The sequence below is a fragment of the Gnatocerus cornutus genome, chromosome 1 (genome assembly GCF_029298725.1).
Source record: "Gnatocerus cornutus isolate USDA-ARS CGAHR chromosome 1, icGnaCorn1.1, whole genome shotgun sequence".
NCBI lineage: Eukaryota > Metazoa > Arthropoda > Insecta > Coleoptera > Tenebrionidae > Gnatocerus > Gnatocerus cornutus.
This window is the reverse complement of record NC_142233.1, coordinates 35,923,270-35,948,041: the sequence shown is the minus strand read 5'-3', so window position 1 is coordinate 35,948,041 and position 24,772 is coordinate 35,923,270. Positions and strand designations below refer to the sequence as shown.

The window sequence follows — 24,772 nt, the reverse complement described above, 5'->3', positions numbered from 1 at the left end:
CGTTGACATCTCACACTTAAGCGTTATTTTCATCGAAATTGGGCTAGATGAATCTCAGCCAATTACCACATAATGTTTAAAAAATTAAAGTTAACTATCTATTGTGTTGAAATAAAAATATAGTTCTAACTACCATTTTTAAATATAAAATTGAGTAGTTTATTTAAAATAGGTGAAAGCACAGTTTTGATTATCTCCAAAGTGTTAAATCTCTATCACCGTCTTTAGAGGCAAGTTTGACACTTAACTATATTAAGATCTTCCGTAATTTTGGTAGTTTTAACGCCAAGACAATAAAAATTGAAGTAGTTACTATTTTTGACACGTTTATTAACAGTGCCAAATGCCAAAATATTTAAGCAAGAAATTGCAATTTAAAAAAAAATTATTAAGAAAAAATTTTCCTCTATTTGCTATAAAATTCTGTAATTTTGGTAATTTTAACGTCAAGACAATCAAAATTTGGGTAGTTACTTTTTTTGGCATGTTTATTTACTGTGCCAAATGCCAAAATATTAGAGCAAGAAAAAACAATTTTAGAAATTTTTTTTAACAAGATAAACGAAAATTTTCCTCTTTATTCTATTAAATTCCGTATTTTTAGTAGATTTTACGCCAATACAATAATAATTAAACTATTTACTACTTTTAACATGTTTATTAATTGTGCCAAATGCCAAAATATTAGAACAGGAAAGAGCAAATTTAGAAATTTTTAATCTATTATTATCTATTTTAAGCAATAATTAAAAAAATCAGCATTTTAAAAAAAATTACGTAACTTTGTCAGTTTAAACACTAAAACAATTAAATTTGTCATCACTCTAATTTACAACACATTTATTAGCTTTACTAAATCTTAAAATTTTAAAGCAGGAATTTTAAAGCAGGAAAATTTTTAGAAATTTTTATTGAGAGGATAAATCAAAATTTCTGTCCATTTATTATAAAATTTCGTAAATTTGGTAATTTGAACGCCAATACAATGATAATTAGAGCAGTTGTTAACGCGTTTAATAACTGTGCTAAATGCCAAAATATTAGAGAAAGAAAGAACAATTTTAGAAATTTTTGTTTCTCGGAAGAATGAAAAATGCCACTATTTTCTCTAAAATTACGTAACTTTGACAATTTAAACACTAAATCAATGAAATTTGTCGACGTTATAATTTACGGTTTGCTTATCAACTACACCAAATTTCAAAATTTTAGAGCAAAAAAAAGCAATTTTAGAATTTTTCATTTTGTGACCGAACCAAATTTCCACCAGTCTGTATAAAATTAATACGTAACTTTGCTAGTTTTATCGTCAATGATCGAAAACCATTTCTGTTTCTTAGAAATCTAAAGGATTTTTCATTGACAAAATGGTTAAAAATGTTGTGCATTACCAATTGGTAATGACCAACATTATTGCTGATTGTTTCTGAAGTCAGACATGAAGACTATAATGAAGTTTAAAAGACAATTAAAACTGTGTCTTATTTTTTTCTCAACGAGCTAGTGAAAAGTAATGGGGGCAAGAGTTATAGTGTTCATTTTGCGTGAAAAAGTTAAGTTTTATTTTTCAACAGTATGTGGTAACTGCCACCGTTCATTTTAACTGAATCTTGGTTAAATGAGTCTAAATTGTACAATTTCAACAAAAATATGCATAAAATCCATCTTGTTCTTTCGAAGACTCTCAAAAACTAGAAGAAGTTCTTGAAGAAAATAAGTACCATAAAAAAGAATTTGCAGAAGATTAATTGCATAAGTTGCTGGAAAATTTCGTGGGTTAAGTTCACTTTATGCTTCCTCAATATAGAAAAAGGCACTAAGTTCTATGTTTCGACTGTGGTGCACAAAAAAAGAATTAAAATTTTGTAAAATACTTTCATATCTCAAAAATGCTTTGTAAAAATATTACGTGATTTTTGTTTGTAATTTGATAAAGCACAATTTTCATAATAAGTATTTTTGCCACTGGAATCACCATCAGTCACAAGATATTTGCAAATATTTGTTTTCTTTGATATTCACCGCCGCGTAACTTTTTTAGCAGAACTCCTATCGATGGGGACTTTTGACATTTTGTTTTTAACAATAAAATGAACGCCCACTCAAAAAATCAGGGAATTATTCCGAGCTTTTGAAATTTTTGTGTCTACTTTGCTTGTACTAGTATGTTATGAAATTTATTGCCGCGCCGCGACGCCGCCAACACTCATTTTTATAGGGAGAGTTAGACGTGGGTGTCCTCCAAAAAACTCGCAGTTTTTTTATATGAATATTCGCGCAGACACCTCCCCGTTTTAATAAGGAAAATTGATTACCCGAAGAGCAATGCTTACAGCTTGTTAAATTTAATTACTCCAAGTCAAAGAAGCGTGCAAAGAAAATTGGCCAATTATCAACGAAGTGGATGAGTTTATAGATAAAAACGGAAACGATTGGCTATTCAAACAGGCCACACAAGTTTCGAAGCATAAGCGGAAATTCTGTTTGCGTTGAAGTTTAGAGAGTCGAATAATTTCGAGATTGAGTTGAAAGAGTGATTTTTGTGTTTGTTTGCAGTGCGTAGCCCCCGCGAGCTGCTCTTCAAGCAGCGCCAACAACAGCCACTGCCCTTCCAGCCCGCGCCCTAAGATGACCGTCAATTCGCAGTCGGGCACCAGATCCCCCCGACCTCCTGACGACCTTATTAGCACTGCCACTTCCGCCCTTCGACGCCTTCACTTCAAAACTGGAAGGAACGCAACCAAGAATTCGGCCAAACAGGTAATAAATTGCTTCGGATTTAGAATCTGGTCAGGACTGGTGAAAATTAAGAGAAACGAACGGTTTTTAAAAAATTTTTGGCACTTTTTTGTAAATTGTAATTTTAGTAATTTTGATGCTAGGGCAATGAAATTTGACAAGAGTTTTGACTTGTTAGTAGCCTATCTTAAATCTCAATTTTTTTTAACAACAGAGACGGATGTTAGATATTTTTGTTGTCAACACGGACCAAACTTTCCAAAATTTCCCATTCGAACCTGTAATTTTAGCAGTTTTAATGTAAGGTCAAGGAAATTTCGAGAGGTTACTACATCTAACTCGTTGATTATCTATACTAAATCTCAAATTTTATTAACAACAGAAACGGATTTTAGAAATTTCTATTTTCAAAACGGGCCAAAAATTTCGAGTATTTTTCATTCGGACTTCCAATTTTGATAGTTTTAATGTTAGGTTAATGAAATTTGAAGGGGTTACTAACTTTAACTTGTTGATTTACTGTACCAAATTTTATATTTTTTGAACAGAGTTTTTTTAAGTTTTCAATATTTTTCATTCTGACGTGTAATTTTGGTAGTTTCAATGTCAACGCAATGAAATTTGGGGCACTTGTTACTTTTAAATAGCTTATTGACTGTCTTAAATCTCAAACATTTTGAAAGACGGAGACGGATTTTAGAATTTTTTATTTAGAGAATGGACCTAAAATTTCCAATATTTTAAATTCGGCCCTATAATTTTGGCACTTTTGTTGCTAGGGCAATAAAATTTGACAAGATTCTTAGTTTTGACGTATTTACTGTTTAGCTCAATGATCCAATTTTTTTAAGAACAGGGACGAATTTTAAAAATTTTTATTTTCAAGACGGGTCTAAAATTTCCAATATTTTGCATTCGACCCTGTAATTTTGGTATTCTTAATGCTAGGGCAAGGAAATTTGACTAGATTACTAGGGTTGATTTGTTAACTGTTTATTCTAAAAACAAAATTTTTTGAACAACAGGGATGGATTTAAAATAATCTATTGTCACTACAGGGTAAAAATTTCCAGTATTTTCAATTCAGACCTGTAATTTTGGTAGTTGTAATGCCAACGTAATACAATTTGAAGATCTTGATACTTTTGAGTGGCTTATTAATTATTTTAAATCTTAAAATGTTTGAACGATAGGGACAAATTTTAGAAATTTCCATTTGGAGAACAAAAATTTTCCAATATTTTGAATTCGGCTCTGTAATTTCGATAGTTTCGATGCTAGAGCAAAGAAATTTGATAAGATTGCTAGTTTTGACTTGCTAACTGTTTATTTCAAATTTCAAATTTTTGAACAACAAACACGTATTTTAAAAAAAATTTTTGTTTTCAAGACGGTCCAAAAATTTTGCAGTATTTATTTGCACCTGTAATTTTGGTAGGTCCTATGCGAGGGCAATGAAATTTGCCAAGATTACTAGTTTTGACTTGTTAACGGTCTGTCCCAAAAACCAAATTTTTGAACAACAGGGACGAATTTTATAAATTTTTATTTTCAAGACTAGCCAAAAGTTTCCAATATTTTTCCTTCGGATCTGTAATTTTAGTAGTTTTAATGTCAGGACAATAATATTTAGAGAAGTTAATATCTTTAACTTGATGACTATCTCTACCAAATTTTAAATTTTTTTAACGACATAGACGGATTTTAGAAATTTTTATTTTCAAGATAATTCCATAAATTTGGTAGTTACAATGTCATTAATGAAATTTAAAGAACTTATAACTTTTTAGTGGCTAATTGACTGTTCGAAAGCTCAAAATTTTTTAACAACTGGGACGAATTTTAAAAATTTTTATTTAGAGAATGGACCAAAAATTTCCAATATTTTGCATTCGACTCTGTAATTTTAGTACTTTCAGTGCTAGGGCACTAGAATTTAAGTAGTAAACTGTTTGTTCCAAAAACATTTTTTTTTAAAACAGAGACAAATTTTAGAAATTTGTATTGTCAAAACGGGCCAAAAATTCCCTGTATTTTCCATTCGGACATGTAATTTTAGTAGTTTTCATGTTAGGTCAATGAAATTTAGAGAGGTTACTATCTCTAAGTTATTGACCATCTGTACAAAATCTTAAATTTTTTGAACAACAGAGACAAATTTTTAGAATTTTTTATTTTAGACTCTCCAAAAATTTCCAATATCTTGCATTCGGCCCTGTAACTTTGATAGTTCTAATGCCAACGTAATAAAATTTAGAGACTTTTCTGAATGCGGACCTAAAGGAGCAAATTCATCACAAATCACAAATTTGCATTTGATGAAAGCATTTCTAATGAGGCTGTTGTGTTTAATTCTGCAGCCTGTTTGTGCTCCGGCGGTAATTAGCATTATTGAATTGGCTGCGTGGATTTAGGGCAAATTTACCTGGAAACACTGCCTCATTATCATCATTATCATGTTTTCTTTCGACGCTTTACTTATTTATAAATTTTCCATATATTTTTTTATTTCATTTGCAATGCAGCGCCTGTTTTTATGACGGTTTCTTACTCCCCCCGGCGGTCATAAAAGTGCGATTTTTCCACATTTTTATCACTTTGGTGTAAATGTAAATGCTCATATTCCGAATCTTATAAAATCTATTTTTAGCTTGTAATGGTGTAAACTGACCTTACGTCTGAATTATGACAACGCAATTAACTTTCTTTTGAAGTTTTGGATTGATTTTCTGGTAATTTTCGTACTTTTTTAGACACAGTCTGTTCCGAAAGTGATCGTCATGGGTTCGAGTACCGCTTCGGAGACCACCATCAACACGAGCACGGACAGTTCTAATACCATAGTCACCACCGTTACTGCAACCGATGGCGACAACACCGAAGACAGTTTGGATATCACAGAACCGCTGGATTACTTCACCTGCGAGAACTTGCCAGATGGCAGTAAGATCCTCCAACCAGTTCCTGTATCACCCAAGACACCAAGTACAGCAAAACAACAAACGCCTCCGACGGCCAAACAAGACACTAAATTCAACTTCGACTTGGACACGCCGAAGGCTGTTTTGCTGAAGGACGAAAACAAGTTCGTCTTTGAGTCGAACGAGGTGAATTGCCTGCCGGAGGAGAAGAGCGTGGAAAAGCTGATGGAGGAGCAGATTGAAGCCTTGAAGATGGACGCTCGGAGGAGGAATAGTTACAAGGCGGCGGCTCAGGGGGAGTATCAGAAGAGCCCCCGAGAGTACCGCAGGAGTTACAAGGCGGCGACTCATAATCAGTTGGAGAAGACGAGTCCGAAGGAGCACCGAAGAAGTGTTCGCAAGAGATTGGATGTCGAAGGCAAGGAGAAGCCTGAGCGCACCTCTCCAAAGCGCCGCGCTGAAAGAACTCTTACTTCTTCGCCAGAGACTAACGAAGACTCCCCGAAGCCTAAACACAGACACAAAAAGACGAGCCGCCGCCACCACTCCCCCAAGCAAAGAGAAAAGTTCTCGTACGACGAGAAGCACATTGCAAAGTATCGGGAAAAGGCTCGCATGACCCCGCCTTTGCCAGACCTCCGAGTAGACTTCTTCAACGAAACGGTGGACGCTTGCCAAGTGGAGTCGATGCACGTTTCCGGCGAAAAGCGCGGTAGCGTGTGTCTCAACAAATGTTTACGAGAAGTGGGGGCTCAGCTAGAAGCATCTGCCACATCACCTATAAATGTTACTACTAATCCTTTGGAAAATTCAGTGCACTTTGGTGGCCGCAAAGCTCCGCAAGCTACCATTGTCGTTCAACAGCCGTCGCTCAGTTTGGATCATTCGAACGTGTCGACGATCCTTCTCAAGAACGGAAGTGAATTCGTGTCTAACGTGGAAAGTGTCGGGAATAAGTTGAGTTTCAAGAGACAGAAAGAGGAGAACATGAAACAGTTGCTGGATGTCGCCAATAATCTGACGCTAGAAGAAATACACGACTTCGAAATGAGGTTAGTTTGAATTTCAAATTACATTTTTTGACGTTATTTTACTTTCATACGCACCAGTTTATACCACTAAATTTACATCGTTTTAAAGCGAGAATCTTCCCAAGTGAACCTGTTCCGAATACACCAAAAACACCTCTAAACTTATGTCAATTCGGACCTGTAATTTTAGTAGTTTTGACGTTCCAGCAATGACTTTTAAATAGATTACTTCCTTCAACATATTGACTATTTGTACTAAATTTTAAATTTTTTGAACAGTAAGGACGGATTTTAGAAATTTTTATTTTTAAAACGGGCCAAAAATTTCCAGTACTTTCCATTTGGACCTGTAATTTTCGTAGCTTTAATGTAAGGAATTTTAAAAATTTTTGTTTTTAAGACAGGCCAAAAATGTCCAGTATTTTCAATTCGAACTTGTAATTTTAGTAGTTTTGACGTTACAGTAATAAAATTTAAAGAGCTTATTAGTTTAGACTTGTTAACTGTTCACCCTAAAGAGCAATTTTTTTTAACAGTGACGGATTTTGGAAAAATTTTTTGTTGTCAAGACGGGCCAAAAACTTCCAGTATTTTTCATTCGGACCTGTAATTTTGGTGTTGTGTCAACAGTTGTTTCAATTTCCATCCACCAAAACACTTTTAAAACTAATATCAGAGTTCTATTTGCGTTTGCATTACGGATCTATTTTTAACCGAATTACACTAATTATAACTAGAACAGCCTCGTTAATTTAAAATAGCTCCACATTTATTTTCACAACGAATTTGATTGTTTAGCCACAGCCCAATTTTCCAAAATCTCAATCGAAAACCGCAAGAAATGTCAAGGTCGTCAAATCCCAAACACATAAATCTAGTCCGAGCTAAATTTATAAAACTCCTCATAACTGGGAAAAGACAACAGTCGTAAAGTTTGAAAAAGAAAAAATAAGCGGCATTTGAAAGGAATTTTCTCGGTCGCGCTTTCAATTTGCGTAGTTTATTTAAATGACAATAAAACAAAGAGATCGCGTAGTATCGTTTTTGTAATCTCGTAAAGTCTCGAAAAAGCTTTGTTTGTTTACGTTGGATATTTTGCGTCATGATGCATGTACGTTGGTTCACCTGGGGCTATAAAATTTTGATTTAAACAGGTCGTGAACTGATAAATATTTGAAATGGATTTTTCAAGCGCCACCAGATTTGTTGATAATGAAGCGTAAAGCAGAAATTGTTGCCTTTACGAACTCACCAGATAAACGATCAAATGGAACTTCAAGTGGCAAATTCTGGATTGAGATTTACATGATATTTGTAAGGTTTGTTCTTAATTTGTAACTGCGCACTATGTTTTTTACACAGCCGTGGATTCATAAACTGCTCTTTGTAAAAAAGATTTGGAATCTGCGCGAAAACCTGCGTAAAATGTGCAAAAATAATGCTAGTTTGCTATAAAAATAATAAAGATATCGACCGCTGAAATTTGACGGTTTTAGTCATGAAAGTTTTTTTCTGAAAAACTTAAACTTAATTCTTAACTAAAAAATCACGAGAAAAACGATGGCAAAAACCGTTTCTTTTAATTTGTCGTAGTCCGAGATATTGGACTTGTTTCGAACCTTCAAAAATTTGGCCCTCTGGCGTTAACTCAAAAATTCAAACGGCCATAACTCAGTTATTTGTTGACGAAAATTAAAAATTCTTGCGGCTTTGGATTGAGCCAAAAATTTGAGTTTGCCTACTAAATAAAAGAGGCATTGCCTAAAACTGTTTTTAAGAGGTCCTTTTGGGGTGATTTTTAATCACTGTTTTAAGGTAAAAACGACGTTTTATACTGTTGTCTTTTACATCAAACGAAAGAGGAGCTCGAGATCTATCAACTGGCCGAATTTGAAATTAATCGAACAAATAGTTTACGTGTTATGGCCAAAAATAACAAAAATAAAAAATTTTCATTGATTTAGTCGGATTTTTTTTCGCGTAAAATCGAATATTGAATTTTACAAATTAAGTTATCTTCCAGCAACAAAACTCAAAATTTTTTGGTACTCGCAAATCCATTTCGCCCATGAGCTCATCTCTTTGTCCGTCCATCGGGGGTGAATACGTCCGTCACGAATTTCCGTCTCTTCAAATTTATTTCAATGCTCAAAGATAGTGCGCATTGTTCAACCCGTTTTGTGAAGCGAACACAAAGACATTTGCGAAGAATAATGAAAAGAGGACAAAATAAAAAAATAAAGGCTATTTCACTGTTTAATGCAGCATAGATTTAGAAGTGTTATAAAACTCCGAAAATACGGTTACCTTAAAACCTCATTACACCGAAGTTTATAAAAAATATGATCCAAGATCTAACTCCATTGTTTTAGGTCTGTTGCCTGAATACTAATGCGTCAAAAATAGACGTTTAAATGCTGCGTTTTACGACGGCGATTAACCTGAAAAAGCTCGTTTCAGCATTCGATGTAACTGAAATCATTAACTTTAAAACTTTTAGTTACGTTAATGGTCCTGGAGATAAGGAAACAGGAACTTTATTAAAGCATTACAATGAGTTATATAGCGGAAAGTAGCACTTTTTCGGATCGATTTCAGACGCATCTTGTCAAGCAGAAAAATGGAGAGGGCGACCCGTTTTTTCTTCGGGATATTTACCCCGACTAGTTGTCAATTATTGATTCCCTCGGATTAATCTTAATTTGTGTCCTCCATAATGATTCATCATTAACTCGCGCCGAATACATTTAATCTTCATTTGGTAGGTACGGCAGTCCGCACCACAATCGATCTCAGTCCGTGAAGACTCCAGGACGATCTTCCGGCCGCCCAAATTATCTCTGCTTGCCACAGCAAAGGTCTCGAGTGGCGTCGATGCCCAACACGGGCGTTGAAGAGGAGTATTATCGCCTACGACACTTCTCAATCACTGGAAAAGGCGTCGTCAATAGAGGAGATAGTCTGAAAAGCCGCAGATCGAGGTCCAATAATTCGGTGGCTTCCAGCAATTCAAGGTAGGGGCGCCACAAACAACAAATTATTTCTGCTCATCAAAAATTAACAGCACTGTTAATGTTTGCTTGTTAGCGCGTGGTTTTTTGACTGTTTATCGCAGCGATGAAATATCTGTGTTTGAAATATCTCAATTTATAGCGAATATGAGCATGTTGACGGGGTAAACATCAGTTTCTAGAAATCGGTGCTTGTTTGCGGATTCTGGAATTTAACAAGACGGGTACAATAATATTGTATTTATTGTAATAATAGCACTTTGCGCACGTGCCAACGAAGTTAGTTCGGACGTGAACTGATAGCTAAGATAACTGGCGAAAAACCTTTATCGGCGTGACGGAGTTTTGCCCGAAAATTGGAATCTTTTCTGGGGGGATAATAAAGAAATTATTAACTAATGATTTAAATATTTAAAGTCTTAAAATGAGTGTTTTTAGCTCGTCTTTTTAAAACTTTTTTCGTGAGTTGGAAGTCTACAGTTTGCTTAATTCTCGTGAAATTTTAAAACACAAAATAAAAACAAGCAGTGTTGACTCTATAAATAACAGTGCTACCAACCTATTTCAAATCTTAATAGAACGTTGTTTTACAGTTCACTTTAACAGTTATTTCTTTATTTAAGGGTTGTAATCTTGAAGAATTGACTTTGGAAATTTTAATATGACAAGGTTGGCAGCACTGTTGCCCCAGAATTTCACATCTTACTGTCTGAAATCTTCAAAACTTCCAATTTATAACCGAAGCAAACATTGACGTCATTTCGTTTTCATTGCTTCAAATCTTCATATTTCAGTTTGAAAGGTTCATTTCTCTAATTCGCATTAGTTTAAATTCTTAATTTTCCAATTAAAACTCACATTTTTCATTGGTTCAAACCTTCGGTTGTGCAAAACCAATCTGGATAAGAGTTTATTAGTACAAATTTAATTGCATTAGTTCAAATTTTCATGTTTTACCGGTCTGAATATTCGAAACCTCAAATTTACGAAAAATTCTAAAATTTGTATTTTTTGTTCTACAACTTAGAAATTTAGTGGAGTTATTAAACACTTTAGAAATAAATCTTTGCCCAAATTTAATTATTATAACACCAAAATTAACAGAGTTACGAATTTTATAATAAAATATTTGAGATTTTTTATTCTGATTGAACACCAAAAATTCTAAAATTTGTATTTTTTGCTCTATAATTTATTGATTTAGTGGAGTTAACAAACGCCGTAAAAATAGTTATTTGCTTTAATTTCATTATTATAACACATAAATTAGCAGAATTACGAATTTTTTAATAAAATAGAGTATTTGATATTTTTTGTTCTGTTTAAACACTAAGAATTCTAAAGTTTGTATTTTTCGCTCTATAATTTAGCAATTTGGTAAAGTTAATAAACACTTTAGTAGTAGTTATTTGCCAAAATTTTATTATTATAACACTAAAATTGGCAGAGTTACGATTTTTAATAGAAAATATTTGAGATTTTTGTTCTGGCTGAACATTCAAAATTTTTGAATTTGTATTTTTTGCTCTATAATGTTGCAATTTGGTGGCGTTAATAAACACTTTAGGAATAGTCATTTGCCTTAATTTTGTTATTATAACACTAAAATTGCCAAAGTTACGAATTTTAATATAAAATATTTGAGATTTTTGGCTCTGGTTGAACATTAAAAATTCTAAAATTTGTATTTTTTGCTCTATAATTTAGCAATTTGGTGAAGTTAATAAACGCCTTAGAAATAGTTATTTGCCTCAATTTCATTATTACAACACATAAATTATTACCAGAGAGTTACGAATTTTTTAATAAAACATTTGAGATTTTTTGTTCTGATTGAACACTAAAAATTCTAAAATTTGTATTGTTTGCTCTATAGTTTAGCAATTTGGTAGAGCTAGTAAACACCTTAGAAGTAGCTATTTGCCTAAATTTCAGTATCATAACACTACAATTGCTAGAGTTCGGAATGAAAATATTTAGATAAAAGCGCTTTGTTCCTCCGGATGAAAGTCGCGACCTGCATGCAAAAATCACGCTCCAACAAGACAAAGAGTTCGAGTATAAATGTCACCTGCTTCAACCTATTTGTAAATAGGTCATCACCGTTGGTTAATTACCTACACTGCCGGTATTTTCGTTAAGAATCGATATTAACCTGTCAACCATCGACTGAGTTAATAATAGTCGTGGACATTGACAGGACAAGTGGTGCAGAAGCTCCACTCACGTCAAAGAGATGTGGAGAACCAGGAAACCCAAACATTGTGTGGAGCTTTGCATGAAGACTCGTCAGTAAATTTATTCAAGTGTAATGATCAAACTTCCATTTTACAATAGTGGCGACATTGAAACTTGGATAACTCAGATTCTGGAATAACATTTCGTCGTTATTTTTGTTTAAAGGAAAATTTTGAAATGTTTGTTGGCGACCCACTTTGGCGGAAACGAGCTGTTTTATTCTTGAATTTTAAAATATTGATATCGCATTTCTCACATTTAGGCTGCTTACGTTGTTGTGCTTTATCCTTTTTACGTGCGAATAAAACTTGATTTTCTTATCTTAAAATGTAAATTTATTGCTTGAAGCCACAAAGGTGAAGAATTTGAAGTTCGAAATCGATGTTAACGTGTGTTAAAAAACAGATAATGAAAAAGTTTATTAAAAATGTCGTGAGTAAAATGATAAAATATGTAATACGAAAATAAAGATTAATTTTAGAAGCAATGACTCAAGATAATAAAATTGTTTTGGAACTCGCGTATTTCATAATTTTAGAATAATATTCAGACTGTAACGCCATAAACGTGTTTTCATTTTTCGCAGTTTTGCAATTAAAAGTTTTTTATCAACAAATAATAAAAGTTTGTTTTTGTCAAGCTTAAAACTTCGGAATATTTTATAAAATCACTCTGCTAGTGCTCCGAAAAAATCCCTTGACAATTCAAAAGTTCGCAGTTCTTTGAAGATCGCAGCTTATTGATTCGAACGCTGTCTTTTGATTGCGAATTTAGTCTTAAAATTGATCTAATAACCGAAGCGCCTGAGAAATATTTCCCAAGCAAAGAGGCGATTAATTCTTCAGATGGCAATTTGAAACGAGGCTAAACCTACAATTACTCACAAGTTGCATGCGGAACGGATAAAGTTGGACGTTTACAAAGACCCTTAACTGACACTGTTTATTCATAATTTATTGATTGTCACCTATTTATAGATCACACAAACTTAGGCTCAGCCCAAATAAACCACATGTTTATAGGCAAAGTGTATTGTTACGAGAAGATTCTGGAAGCTTCGAGCGCCAGCGCTAGAACGTTCCGCTCTGCTCTAGAGCGAGCGATTCGTGGAATAATTCTTATTCATACGCGGAACTCCCGAATATTCTCGCAGCGCTCCAGCATTAGGCTAGTGGTAGGGGAATATCTGTATATAGGGGAGTAGTGATAGGATTGTAGATAGTCTAGTATTTGGAAGTCCTGTAAAGTGAATAATTGTGAAGTACGAGAGTGTTCATAGTGCACAATAAAATTGTTATTGTTACAAGCGAGACTTTTGATTTTTCGGCCAACGTGACAACTGGTGTCAGATAGTGGGATCCCGCCCAGTCTTGTGATCGAGAAAATTCTGGAATTTTCGATCGGAAAATTCGTGACATTACCGGACTGTGACATTGTTACCTGATTGTGGACAATTTTTATGCCTGTTCAAACCAGACAGCAAGCCGCAGAAATGGAGGCGCTGCAAGAATTGATGGCTTCGATGATGGCGAAAATGGACACCCAACAAAAGTTGATTACGAATTTAGAAGAAAAAAGACAAAGAGAAAAACTGGAAGAAGAAGAACGAAGACAAAATGAAAAACATGAAGCAGAAGAGAGAAGACAAAAAGAAGAAGAAAGAAGACAAAAAGAAGAAGAAAGAAGACAAAAAGAAAAATTAGAGGAAGAAGAAAGAAGACAAAAAGAAAAATTAGAGGAAGAAGAAAGAAGACAAAAAGAAAAATTAGAGGAAGAAGAAAGAAGACAAAAAGAAAAATTAGAGGAAGAAGAAAGAAGGCAAACAGAGAATGCAGCAATCCTGAATCAGCTTAAAGACATGGAACAAAACATGAACGTAACCATTATGGTTAAGGTCGATGAAATTCAAAAAGAGGTAGAAGAGTGCCTAGGAGGCGTTAAGGAGGAACTACTAGGCGTCAGAGAGGAAGTAGAAGAGTGCATAGGAGGCGTTAAAGAAGAACTGCAAAGCGTCAAAGACGAAGTGCAAGTACATGTCAAAGATCTGGAGCGATTTAAACAGCACGTGGAAAATGAGTTGCTACGCGTGAGGCGTCAAGTTCCAAATAGGACCGGCCTGACCACAACGAAAGAAATGAAACCCCCGACTTACGATGGGTCGACTTCACTGGACAATTACAAGCTGCAATTTGAAGTGGCGGCTAAACAAAATGGATGGTCGGAAGAAGAAAAATCCTCATTTCTGATAGTTTCCTTGAGAGGGGCGGCTCTGGACCTGCTAGAGACAATTCCAGGTCGAGACAAAGAGCGGTACGACCAGCTGATGGCAGCGTTAGAGGCCAGATTTGGAAACCAACACCTGCAGCAAGTATACGTCTCAGAGCTCAAGACGCGGCGGCAGAGAACTGGAGAGTCTCTGCAGGAATTTGAGGCAAGTGTCAAGCGCCTTGTTTTGCTCGCCTACCCTTCGGCTCCGGCGAATTTTGTGGAGCAACTAGCTGTGGATACGTTCCTGCAAGGGATTCGAGATCCAGAAATACAAAGAACCGTCCGACTGGGTAGCTATCACTCCGCAAGAGAAGCTCTGGTGCGCGCTCTAGAGGTGGAAGCCGTTTTCAAGAGCTCTGTGAACGTCCCTGATTACCGACGAATTCGAGGCGTGGGCATTGACGAAGAAGAAGCAACACCTACCGCTTTCGTCACGAAAGCCGAGCTAAACGACATCCTCAAGGAAAACAGGGAGCTACGGATGACACTGAAGCAGCGAACTAGCCAGACCTGCTATCGTTGCGGAAAACCAGGCCATTTTAAACGTGACTGTAGGGTTGTTCTTAGGAACGACCAGAACGGTCCCCAGTCACGTCCTCAGCAGTCGGAAAACTAAAGCCCAGCAGTGTCAAGGGGCACACACTGGCTGGGGAGAGCACAAGCCCCAAAGTTATTTCCGTTATGCGTTTGAAGAGGAATTTTGAGAGTTTGATAATTGAAGGAAGTGTGAATGGGAGAAAAGTGAAGATGACGGTCGACACCGGAGCCATGGTTTCCCTTGTGAGAAAGGACATGTTGGACAACAGGACATCTCTGGAGACAACGACTGCTATTTTAAAAACAGTCACGGGAGATGTCGCCACAGTAAGTGCCGAGGCAGAGGTCACGGTCCAGTTGGGAGGTATGAAGTTTCGGCATCGGGTGCTGGTGGCAGGAATTGAGGATGAGATGATCCTGGGAATGGATGTTATTGGACGACATGGGATTTCCTTTAATCACAACGAGAAGATCCTCAAGATTGGAACCGAAAGCTTTGTGTTATCGACCCCAGAAGTAAAAGAAGATGGAGTGAAAGCGTTCGCCTGTGAAAATACTTGTGTGGATGGGAACAGCGAGAAAGTGATAAGTGTGCGTTTAGGAAGTAACTTTGGGAGCTGCGTTGGAATGATTGAACCGACCAGAGACATGACAAAACCAATTCTTGTTGGAAAGACACTAGTAAAAGTGACGAAAGAAATACCTGTGCGGGTGGCGAATATCAACCCTACTCCAGTCACGATCAAGAAGGGCGATCTAGTTGCTGTGTGTGTTCCGATCTCCAGAATAAGTGACGCACAGCCATCAAAGAAAAACGTGAAGACCGTGAAAAAGTTAAAGCTGGAGGTAGACACGAGTGACCTTTCTGAAGAAGAGGCTCTTAAAGCGCAGGCTTTCATCAAGAAGAATAAGGACGTGTTCGCCGTTGAGAATGAACCATTAGGAAGAACGAACATCGTTCAACACAGAATCAATACGGGCGACCATCAACCCATCAGACAGGCACCGAGAAGGTTACCGTGGGCGAAGCAAGAGCAGGCCGAACAGTTGGTAAAATCCATGCAAGAAGAAGGGATTATTGAAGAATCCAACAGTCCTTGGTCTTCGCCGGTTGTGCTCGTAACCAAGAAAGACGGTAGTACAAGATTCTGTGTGGATTACCGAAAACTCAACGATGTTACCAAGAAAGACAGTTTTCCATTACCCCGGATTGACGACACTCTCACAACTCTGTCAGGGTCGACGTGGTTCTCAACCTTAGACCTGAAGAGTGGATATTGGCAAGTGGGACTTCATCCCGAAGACAAGGAGAAGACAGCGTTTTCCACGGGAAGTGGCCTGTACCACTTTACGGTTATGCCTTTTGGGCTTTGCAACGCACCCGCTACATTCGAAAGACTAATGGAATGTGTGTTGCGTGGATTGACATGGAAAACTTGTCTGGTTTATTTAGACGACGTTATGGTCATGGGTAAAAACTTCGATGAACACCTGAAGAATCTTCAAGAAGTGGTAGACCGGTTTAGGGGTGCCAATTTGAAACTTAATCCGAAGAAGTGCCATCTATTTCGGAAGAAAGTGGAGTTTCTGGGGCATACGGTGTCATCTGAAGGAATCAAGACCTGTGAAGATAAGATTCAGGCGATTAAGGAATGGCCCAGACCCAAGGACAAGCACGATGTGAGAAGTTTTATTGGACTTTGCACGTATTATCGGCGGTTTGTAGAAGGTTTCGCCAACATTGCTGCACCTCTGCACAAACTAACGGAAGCAAAGGCATCATTCAACTGGACATCAGACTGCGAAAGCAGTTTCAAGCGACTGAAGTTAGCTTTGTGCACTAGCCCGATTTTGAGCTACCCCAGGACTCATGGAAAGTTCGTCTTGGACACAGATGCCAGTAACATCGGCATTGGAGCGGTGTTATCGCAGGTGCAGGATGGAGAAGAGAGAGTGATCGAGTACTACAGCAAAGTGTTGAGCAAGCAAGAGAGGAATTACTGCGCTACAAGAAAGGAATTGCTGGCCGTTGTAAAATCTGTAGAGCATTTCCACAAATACTTGTTTGGCCACGAGTTCTTGATAAGGACTGATCATGCTGCCCTCACGTGGTTACTACAGATGAAAGACGCCGAAGGACAAGTGGCTAGGTGGATTGAGCGGCTGCAGCAATACCACTTCAAAATCAAACATCGACCAGGAAAGCAACACAATAACGCTGACGCTCTCTCTAGAAGACCTTGCAAGGATTGCAAGCAGTGCGCGAAGATTGAAGGGCCATTGCCGATAAACAGGATGGTTATCGGTTGTGATGATGACTGGACTACGGAGAATCTTCGGAAGGATCAACAAGCAGACCAGGAAATTGGGCCACTGCTGGAGTGGAAAGAAACGGATAATGGAAGGCCGCGTTGGGAAGATGTCTCGGAAAAGAGTCCAGGGTTGAAGGCGATGTGGGCGCAGTGGGACTCACTGCGAGTAGAAAATGGGGTACTGAAAAGGGCTTGGGAAAGCGCAGACGGGAAGAAAGTAACCTCCCAGTTACTAGTGCCCAAGAATAGAGTTCCCCAAGTACTCAAGGAGGTCCATGACGGAACATCAGGCGCTCACTTCGGAGTGAACAAAACCTTAAGTAAGATTAGGCAGCGGTATTACTGGGTTGGCTGCCGGGAAGATGTCGAACGATGGTGTAGGAGATGTTCAGTTTGTGGGGCGAGCAAGGGACCTCGAACGCGAACTAAAGGAGGCATGAAACAATACAACGTGGGAGCCCCGTTCGAGAGAATCGCTCTAGATGTGGCCGGGCCATTTCCAAAAACTGATGACGGCAACAAATACATCTTGGTTGTGCAGGATTATTTCAGTAAATGGCCGGAAGCGTATGCTCTTCCCAACCAAGAAGCCACAACAGTAGCTCGAGTCCTGGTGGATAATTTCTTCAGCAGGTTTGGAGTTCCACTCGAAATGCATTCCGATCAAGGAAGGAATTTTGAGTCTGGCGTTTTTCAAGAGATGTGTAAGCTGCTGGGAATTAGGAAGACTCGAACCACACCCTTGCACCCGCAATCCGACGGCATGGTCGAGAGATTCAACCAGACGATGGAGGAACATCTGTCCAAGGTAGTGGAAGAGCACCAGAGGGATTGGGATCGTCGACTGCCCTTGTTTATGATGGCCTACAGAGCTGCCATTCATGAAACCACGGGAGAAACACCAGCGAAGATTGTGTTTGGAAGAGAGCTGCGTCTCCCTTGTGATCTTCTGCTTGGTTCGCCTGGGGCGGAGCGAAGGGAAGTACCGGAATTCGTCGACAACCTGAGGGAGACCCTACTGGATACACACCACCTTGTGAGGCAGAGGATCAAAATGGCTAGTGACAGAATGCGGTCCCGATATAATGTGACGGCTAATCATGAAGGATTCAACGAAGGAGACTTGGTGTGGTTATTCAACCCTCGACGAAAGAAGGGCCTATCTCCGAAGTTGACACCTACATGGGAGGGACCGTATAAGGTGATCAAGCGGATCAACGATGTGGTGTATCGGATCCAACGCAGCGCCCGTTCAAAGATGAAAGTGGTTCATCTAAATAGACTTTGTAAATATCACGGAGAATCAGGTGTTTGGTCTGATCGGGACGATCAGAACTAAGAGGGGGGCAGTGTTACGAGAAGATTCTGGAAGCTTCGAGCGCCAGCGCTAGAACGTTCCGCTCTGCTCTAGAGCGAGCGATTCGTGGAATAATTCTTATTCATACGCGGAACTCCCGAATATTCTCGCAGCGCTCCAGCATTAGGCTAGTGGTAGGGGAATATCTGTATATAGGGGAGTAGTGATAGGATTGTAGATAGTCTAGTATTTGGAAGTCCTGTAAAGTGAATAATTGTGAAGTACGAGAGTGTTCATAGTGCACAATAAAATTGTTATTGTTACAAGCGAGACTTTTGATTTTTCGGCCAACGTGACAGTATGATAAAGTGACTGAGTAAACCGCTTTGGGCGTTTTCACATGCTGCAGACGGATCGATAGAATGTCTACTCTATTTCTCTTGGATCCTCTTACCGGAAAATTATACTAACTGGACGAGAATGACTGTCACCGACAATTTTATTATCGCGAGGAGAAAACCCGAAACTTAATAAATATTTGGACGAAACGAAATTTCTCTTCTATTTCCGCGTTAACACGTTGGACGATTAAATAAGATTTACATCGAGTTGCGAGACGGAAAATTAATGTTTATAGCAAGTTTTTGATAAGCGAATCTTTGAAAGGATTTAAATCCTTTCTATTTTGGATTAACAAACTCGTCTCAATTTCTGCGGAAGTGCTGCATTTAGTATTTGGCTGCGATTCAGAAGCAAAATGAGTGGTGGTCGTTTGACGGAAATACAAATATCTCAGCTAAACGTGCGAATAAAAGTTTGTTTTATTATCTGCGAAAAAGTTGCGACAAAGTTAAATTTGGTTAATTTGGATTCTACAATTTTTCAATTTGCATTTAAATTACGTTCGGTGAGGACGTAAAATATGCAAAGCTTTTAAATATCATTTCCAAAATCGAACGATTTCAATTCAAGAGTGCAGGCGTGCAAATTGGCGCAGGGTTAACAACCTCCAAATTTCAAAGTTTATGGTTTAGCTTGCAAACGTCCATTCAAGGTTATGTCAAAATGGTCAAAATTACAAATATCATATTGTGGGGGACAATGGTGCCAACCATGTCAGCAAAAAATTTCTATATTTTATCAAGATTTCAACTTTAAATAATGAAATAACTGTCAAAAGTGGACACTATATTTGAAGATATTTATAATTAAAAGTTTGAGCTAATGCGACTTCCACCGAAAATTTGTAGAAATTAACGTTTTAAATTGAAATAATATATTATATATTATAATTATATATAATATTATATATAATATATAAATTATATATAATATATAATATAGTATAATATTGAAATAATTGAAAAAATGAAAATGAAAATTATGACATAAAAATGGGTATATTGGCCATAAATTTGAGGTTTCGAAGATTTCAAACCGAATTTTGACTAATGGAATGAAATTTGTACCAATAAACTTTTTTGCAATTTGATTTTGAACAACCAAAGATTTGAATCAATCAATAAAAAATGTGAATATAAATTGGGAAATTAATAATTTAAGCTAATGCGAATTACAGTTAAAAATTGAATCAAATTTCACTGAAAATTTGGAGAAATTAACGTTTTAAACTGAAATCTGAAGCAATAAAAACGAAAATTATGAAATAAAAATGTGCATTTTAGTTATAAATTTGAGGTTTCGAAGATTTTAGACCTTAAAACATAAAAAAATTGAACTAATGGAATGAAATTTGTACCAATAAACTTTTTTGTAATTTGATTTTGAACAACCGAAGATTTAAACCAATAAAAAATGTGAATATTAATTGGGAAATTAAGAATTTGAGCCAATGAAAATTATAGCTAAAAACTGAATCAAGTTTCTCTTAAAAATTTGAAGAAATGAACGTTTTAAATTAATTTGAAATTTGAAAATTATGAAATAAAAATGTGTATTTTGGTTATAAATTTGAGGTTTCGAAAATTTTAGATCTTAAAACATAAAAACTTAAACTAATCGAATGAAATTTATACCAATAACTTATTTTGCAATTTGATTTTGGACAGCCGAAGGTTTGAGCCAATGAAAATAGTGAATTTCAATTAGGAAATTAAGCATTTGAACTAATGCGAATTGGAATTCAAAAACCTGAATCGACTTTTATCGAAACTTCGGTGAAATGAACTTTTCAAATTGAAATATGAAGATTTAAAGCAATGAAAACAAATATGACGATTTAAAAATATAAATTTGAGATTTCGAAGATTTCAAACCGTAAAACATGAAAATTTGTCAAAAACAACAAAATTTGTAGCAATAAACTTTTTTGCAGTTTGGTTTTGTACAGCTAAGGGTTTTACAACCAATAAAAAGTGTGAATTTTGATTGGGATATTAAGAATTTGAACTAATGCGAATTAGAAATCAAAAAACTGAATTGACTGCACCAAAAATTTGGGAAAATGAACGTTTGAAACTGAAATATGAAGGTTTTAAGCAATGAAAACGAGAATGACTTAGTGACTACCCGAAATTTCAGACACCCATAGCTCGTTTATTTTTCCCCGTACAAAAATGATGACCCCAGTTTTGGATTCACACTCGAAATCCACGTAAAACGAGCAGAAATTTCAATTTCTCTTGCCCGTTTGAACACTATTCCGTGTTTCTATACACCACTAATTGAATTTTCCGTGAAGTATAGCTTTGGAGCGAAGCTTTTATAGAGGAAAGTCGCAAACTTGGCCGATAAATTAGTTCAGAGGCGATAAGTAAACTGGGAGTTGGGCTTTTATTGAAATTTTATTTTTTCATAGCTTTTGACGAAACATGCTCTCAAAGGACAATCCGAAACAATAAAGCGATTTGTTTCGACATTGAATTACACTTCAATATCCGACATCTCAAGAACACGAGCTTTTAGCGCTGAGGGAAATGTTAACTTTGTTGCAGTGTCTTTTAGTTTTGCGCAATATGGAAGAATTTTTCGCGATTAAAGATTGGGTTTGAGGAAATTTCACCTTTTCCCAACAATTTCATCACGGATTTTTCTCATTCAGTGGCTTTTCATTTCCGGCCTATATTGCGTTTCGTAGTGTAAATAATTCGATATTATTTACATCTTTTCCTACAAGGGAAGATTAGTTCCAAAGCTATCAGTATCGGAATGACGTCACCCTCGCACCCTTCTACTTTCAGTTCGCCGGTTCTTGCGTCACGTTTCCACTGCTGTAACTTCAGGTGGGTGTTTTCTGATACAGTAGGGCCACTTTTCCTAAAATACAGACAGTGCGGCACGACACGTCATGGGTAAATTGCCTCGGAGCCGAAGGCTATTGCTTACACAACTCCACTCAAGATTGTATATTGATTAAGTTGATGGCGGACAAAGAAATCTGTATTGGATATCCGATACATTCCGTGGGCCAGAGCTATCAAAAAGCGATGAAAAAACGTTAACTTTCCCTACAAAAAGTCGCCGGGAAAACACCCACTTCTGTCTCTTCTGAGTCGAACAATTGATCCAGATGAACACACTCGATCTTACAAAAAGCGTGTTACGTGGAACGAGAGAAGGTAGTTTGCTTCCGTCACGTTTTCTTTCGACGTCTAATTTCCTTATGCATTTCGAACTTCAAGGAAATGTTGGCTAAAACGCGATTCTAAAACAGTCTTATTTAATTTCGTTCGGGTAAACATCCATCATAGCGAGTGTGTGGGGTAATGGAAGACATTTAAAGCGGTGTTTACCACAAAGTGGACATCATTAGCGCCTAATTCAGCGCTCATTTGTTTCAGTGTTGACTAATTTTAGAGTTTTTCTATTTTAAATCTATTCGCAATTCGTTCTTTTCATTCAAATATTTTAAATTAAAATTCGTAACTCTGGCAACTTGCTAAAATATAGAGCAAAAATTACAATTTTAGAATTTTTAATGCTTAATCAGAACCAAAAATCTAAAAAAATTTATATTATAATTCGTAACTTTGGTAATTTTAGTGCGATAATAATGAAATTTCGGCAAATAGTTATTTCTAAGGTGTTTATTAACTCCACCAAATTGCTAAACTATAAAGCAAAAAATACAATTTTTGGAATTTTTAGTGTTCATTCTGAAGAAAAAATTAAATATTTTATAAAAAATTTCGTAATTCTGCTAGTTTTAGTGTTGTAATAATGAAATTTGGGCAATTAGTTATTTCTAAGGTGTTTATTAACTCCACCAAATTGCTAAACTATAGAGCAAAAAATACAAATTTTTGAATTTTAAATGTTCAGTCAGAACCAAAAATCTTAATTTTTTTACATTAAAATTCGTAGCTCTGGCAATTTTAGTATTGTATTAACAAAAAAGTATCACTGTCAGCTAATTTTCGAGTTATTCTAGTTCGAATCGGTTCCCAATTCGTTCTTTCGGAAGCAACAAACTGCATATTTTTCCCCGTAATGGATTCCATTGTCTCGCAGTTTATGAAATGTGAAGCTAAATGTCAATATTTAATCGCGTTGTCTGTAAACGACCACTCACCCAATTCGTTATTAATTTCTCCCTGTTTCATGTCCATTTTCCCGGAATTTGTCACCTGAAAAATGCATCGCGAGATTAACTGCAATCGTCAAAATTATCAGAAAACATCAATAAAAAGTGCACTATCTACTGCTATTCACTTTTCCTGCACTCGATTTAGTTTCGTATTCATTTTCTTTTTGCATGCGACGTTGAAAGTTACGCCAACACCCGATGATAAGCTGCCAAAGAGACTCGAGGTATTCATGTAACCGGGAAATTATAGTTCAGTCGTTATCATACTTTGTAGCAGTTTGTGAATCTCAACTAAACCAGCTAAATTACGCCATCCTTGCACTGAATTAATTAGAGTATTATAATTCGATGTTTTTGATAAACGTGATTTCACGCTTTTTATGTAAGCGAACACGCACTGCGAGAACAATAAACTCGGTTTTGGCAGGTTTCAGGAAAGTATTAAATTATAAATTGGCTCCCAGATACAATATGTGGTTGTCATTCAATTAGTTGAGAGTAATTTCAGTCAATTCGGGTTCAAAGGGAGTGCAATTGAACGTTACCATTTATTGAACCCGACGGTGCTGAAAGGTTCATTTAATAGTTTGTGGCGATTAACACCTGTCGTTGTGTTTCACGTCCGAAGAAGTGGAGACGTCGCATTTGGTTTGCGAGGGAAATAAACTCAATTTCACCTGAAGCCGCACACACCTGTTTTTTTAAAAAGCGCTAAAAGGTGGATTATTAAAAATCAATGAACGGTTGTGTTGGAGTGCAGCAATTATTGCAGAAATGCCAAACTGAGTTTATTTCGCATAAAGCTGATTTTTTGTGTGGATCTTTATTTTATTATTCTAAACAAATCGTCAAAAGTCCCCATTGATAAGTGTGCTGCTAAAAAGTTACGCGGTGGTACAAGTCAAAGAAAACTGTACCTTATCAAATTTGCAACAAAAAAAAACTTTATAATTATTTTCGTAGGACTAATCGTTTTCAAGATATAGTGATTTTTTTTAAATTTACAAAAAATTGTTTCTTTTTCACAGCATCTTCAAAATAGAGTACTTTTAGCACTTTTTTTATAACAGAATAGATCGAAAAAGTCTAATCCACCAGGTTTTCTGATATCGTATGAAGTTAATCTTCTACAGACTGAATTTCTTTGTGTATATTTTTTCCAAAAACTTGATATAGTTTCTGAAGATCCTGAAAGAAATAAAATGGATAATTGTAATATCTTCGTTCAGATCTCACGCTTAAGCGTTATCAATCATCACATAGTGTTTAAAAAAATTAAATTTAAGCATCCAATGTGTTCAAATAAAAATAGTTTTAACTTCCATTTTTAAATATAAAATTGAGTAGTTCTGAAATAGGTGAAGACACAGTTATGATTATCTCTAAAATGTTACATTTTAGTTTCCATCACCGTCTTTAGAGGCAAGTTTGACATTTAACAATATTAAGATCGGCTGTCTATATTGTAATAACAGTGGTTTAGTTATCTAGAACGATAGTTTGAAATATTTGAACAATTGTTTGTACACAAAATGACAGAAGTATGTTTCACGTGTACGAAAACGTTGACTGATGGTAAAATTCTTAATGTATATAACAGAGAATTTTAAAGACCTTAGAACTGCTCTTAGAATTCACAGACACATGAGAATTTAACATTTTATTCCAATTTTCTTTTTTATTTGTAATTTTGGTAGTGTTAACGCCAAGACAATCAAAATTGAAGTAGTTACTACTTTTGACACGTTTATTGACAGTGCCAAATGCCAAAATATTTGAGCAAGAAAGAGCAATTTCAAAAATTTTTATTAAGAGGCTAAGCCAAATTTTCCCTCTATTTACTATAAAATTCCGTAATTTTGGTAATTTTAA

General features: G+C 36.2%; 1 protein-coding gene across 2 annotated transcripts in view; it reads left to right on the top strand.

The window, feature by feature from the left end:
• Positions 1 to 24,772, top strand: part of LOC148182152 (uncharacterized) — a 97,571-nt gene that overhangs the window by 56,011 nt on the left and 16,788 nt on the right. For both annotated transcript variants that reach the window (XM_088050176.1, XM_088050175.1), the window contains exons 3-5: positions 2,557 to 2,760; positions 5,493 to 6,712; positions 9,457 to 9,705. In XM_088050176.1, coding sequence (XP_087906302.1) covers positions 2,629 to 2,760; positions 5,493 to 6,712; positions 9,457 to 9,705 — 1,601 coding nt within the window. In that variant the 5' untranslated portion in view covers positions 2,557 to 2,628. The remainder of the gene's footprint in view (positions 1 to 2,556; positions 2,761 to 5,492; positions 6,713 to 9,456; positions 9,706 to 24,772) is intronic.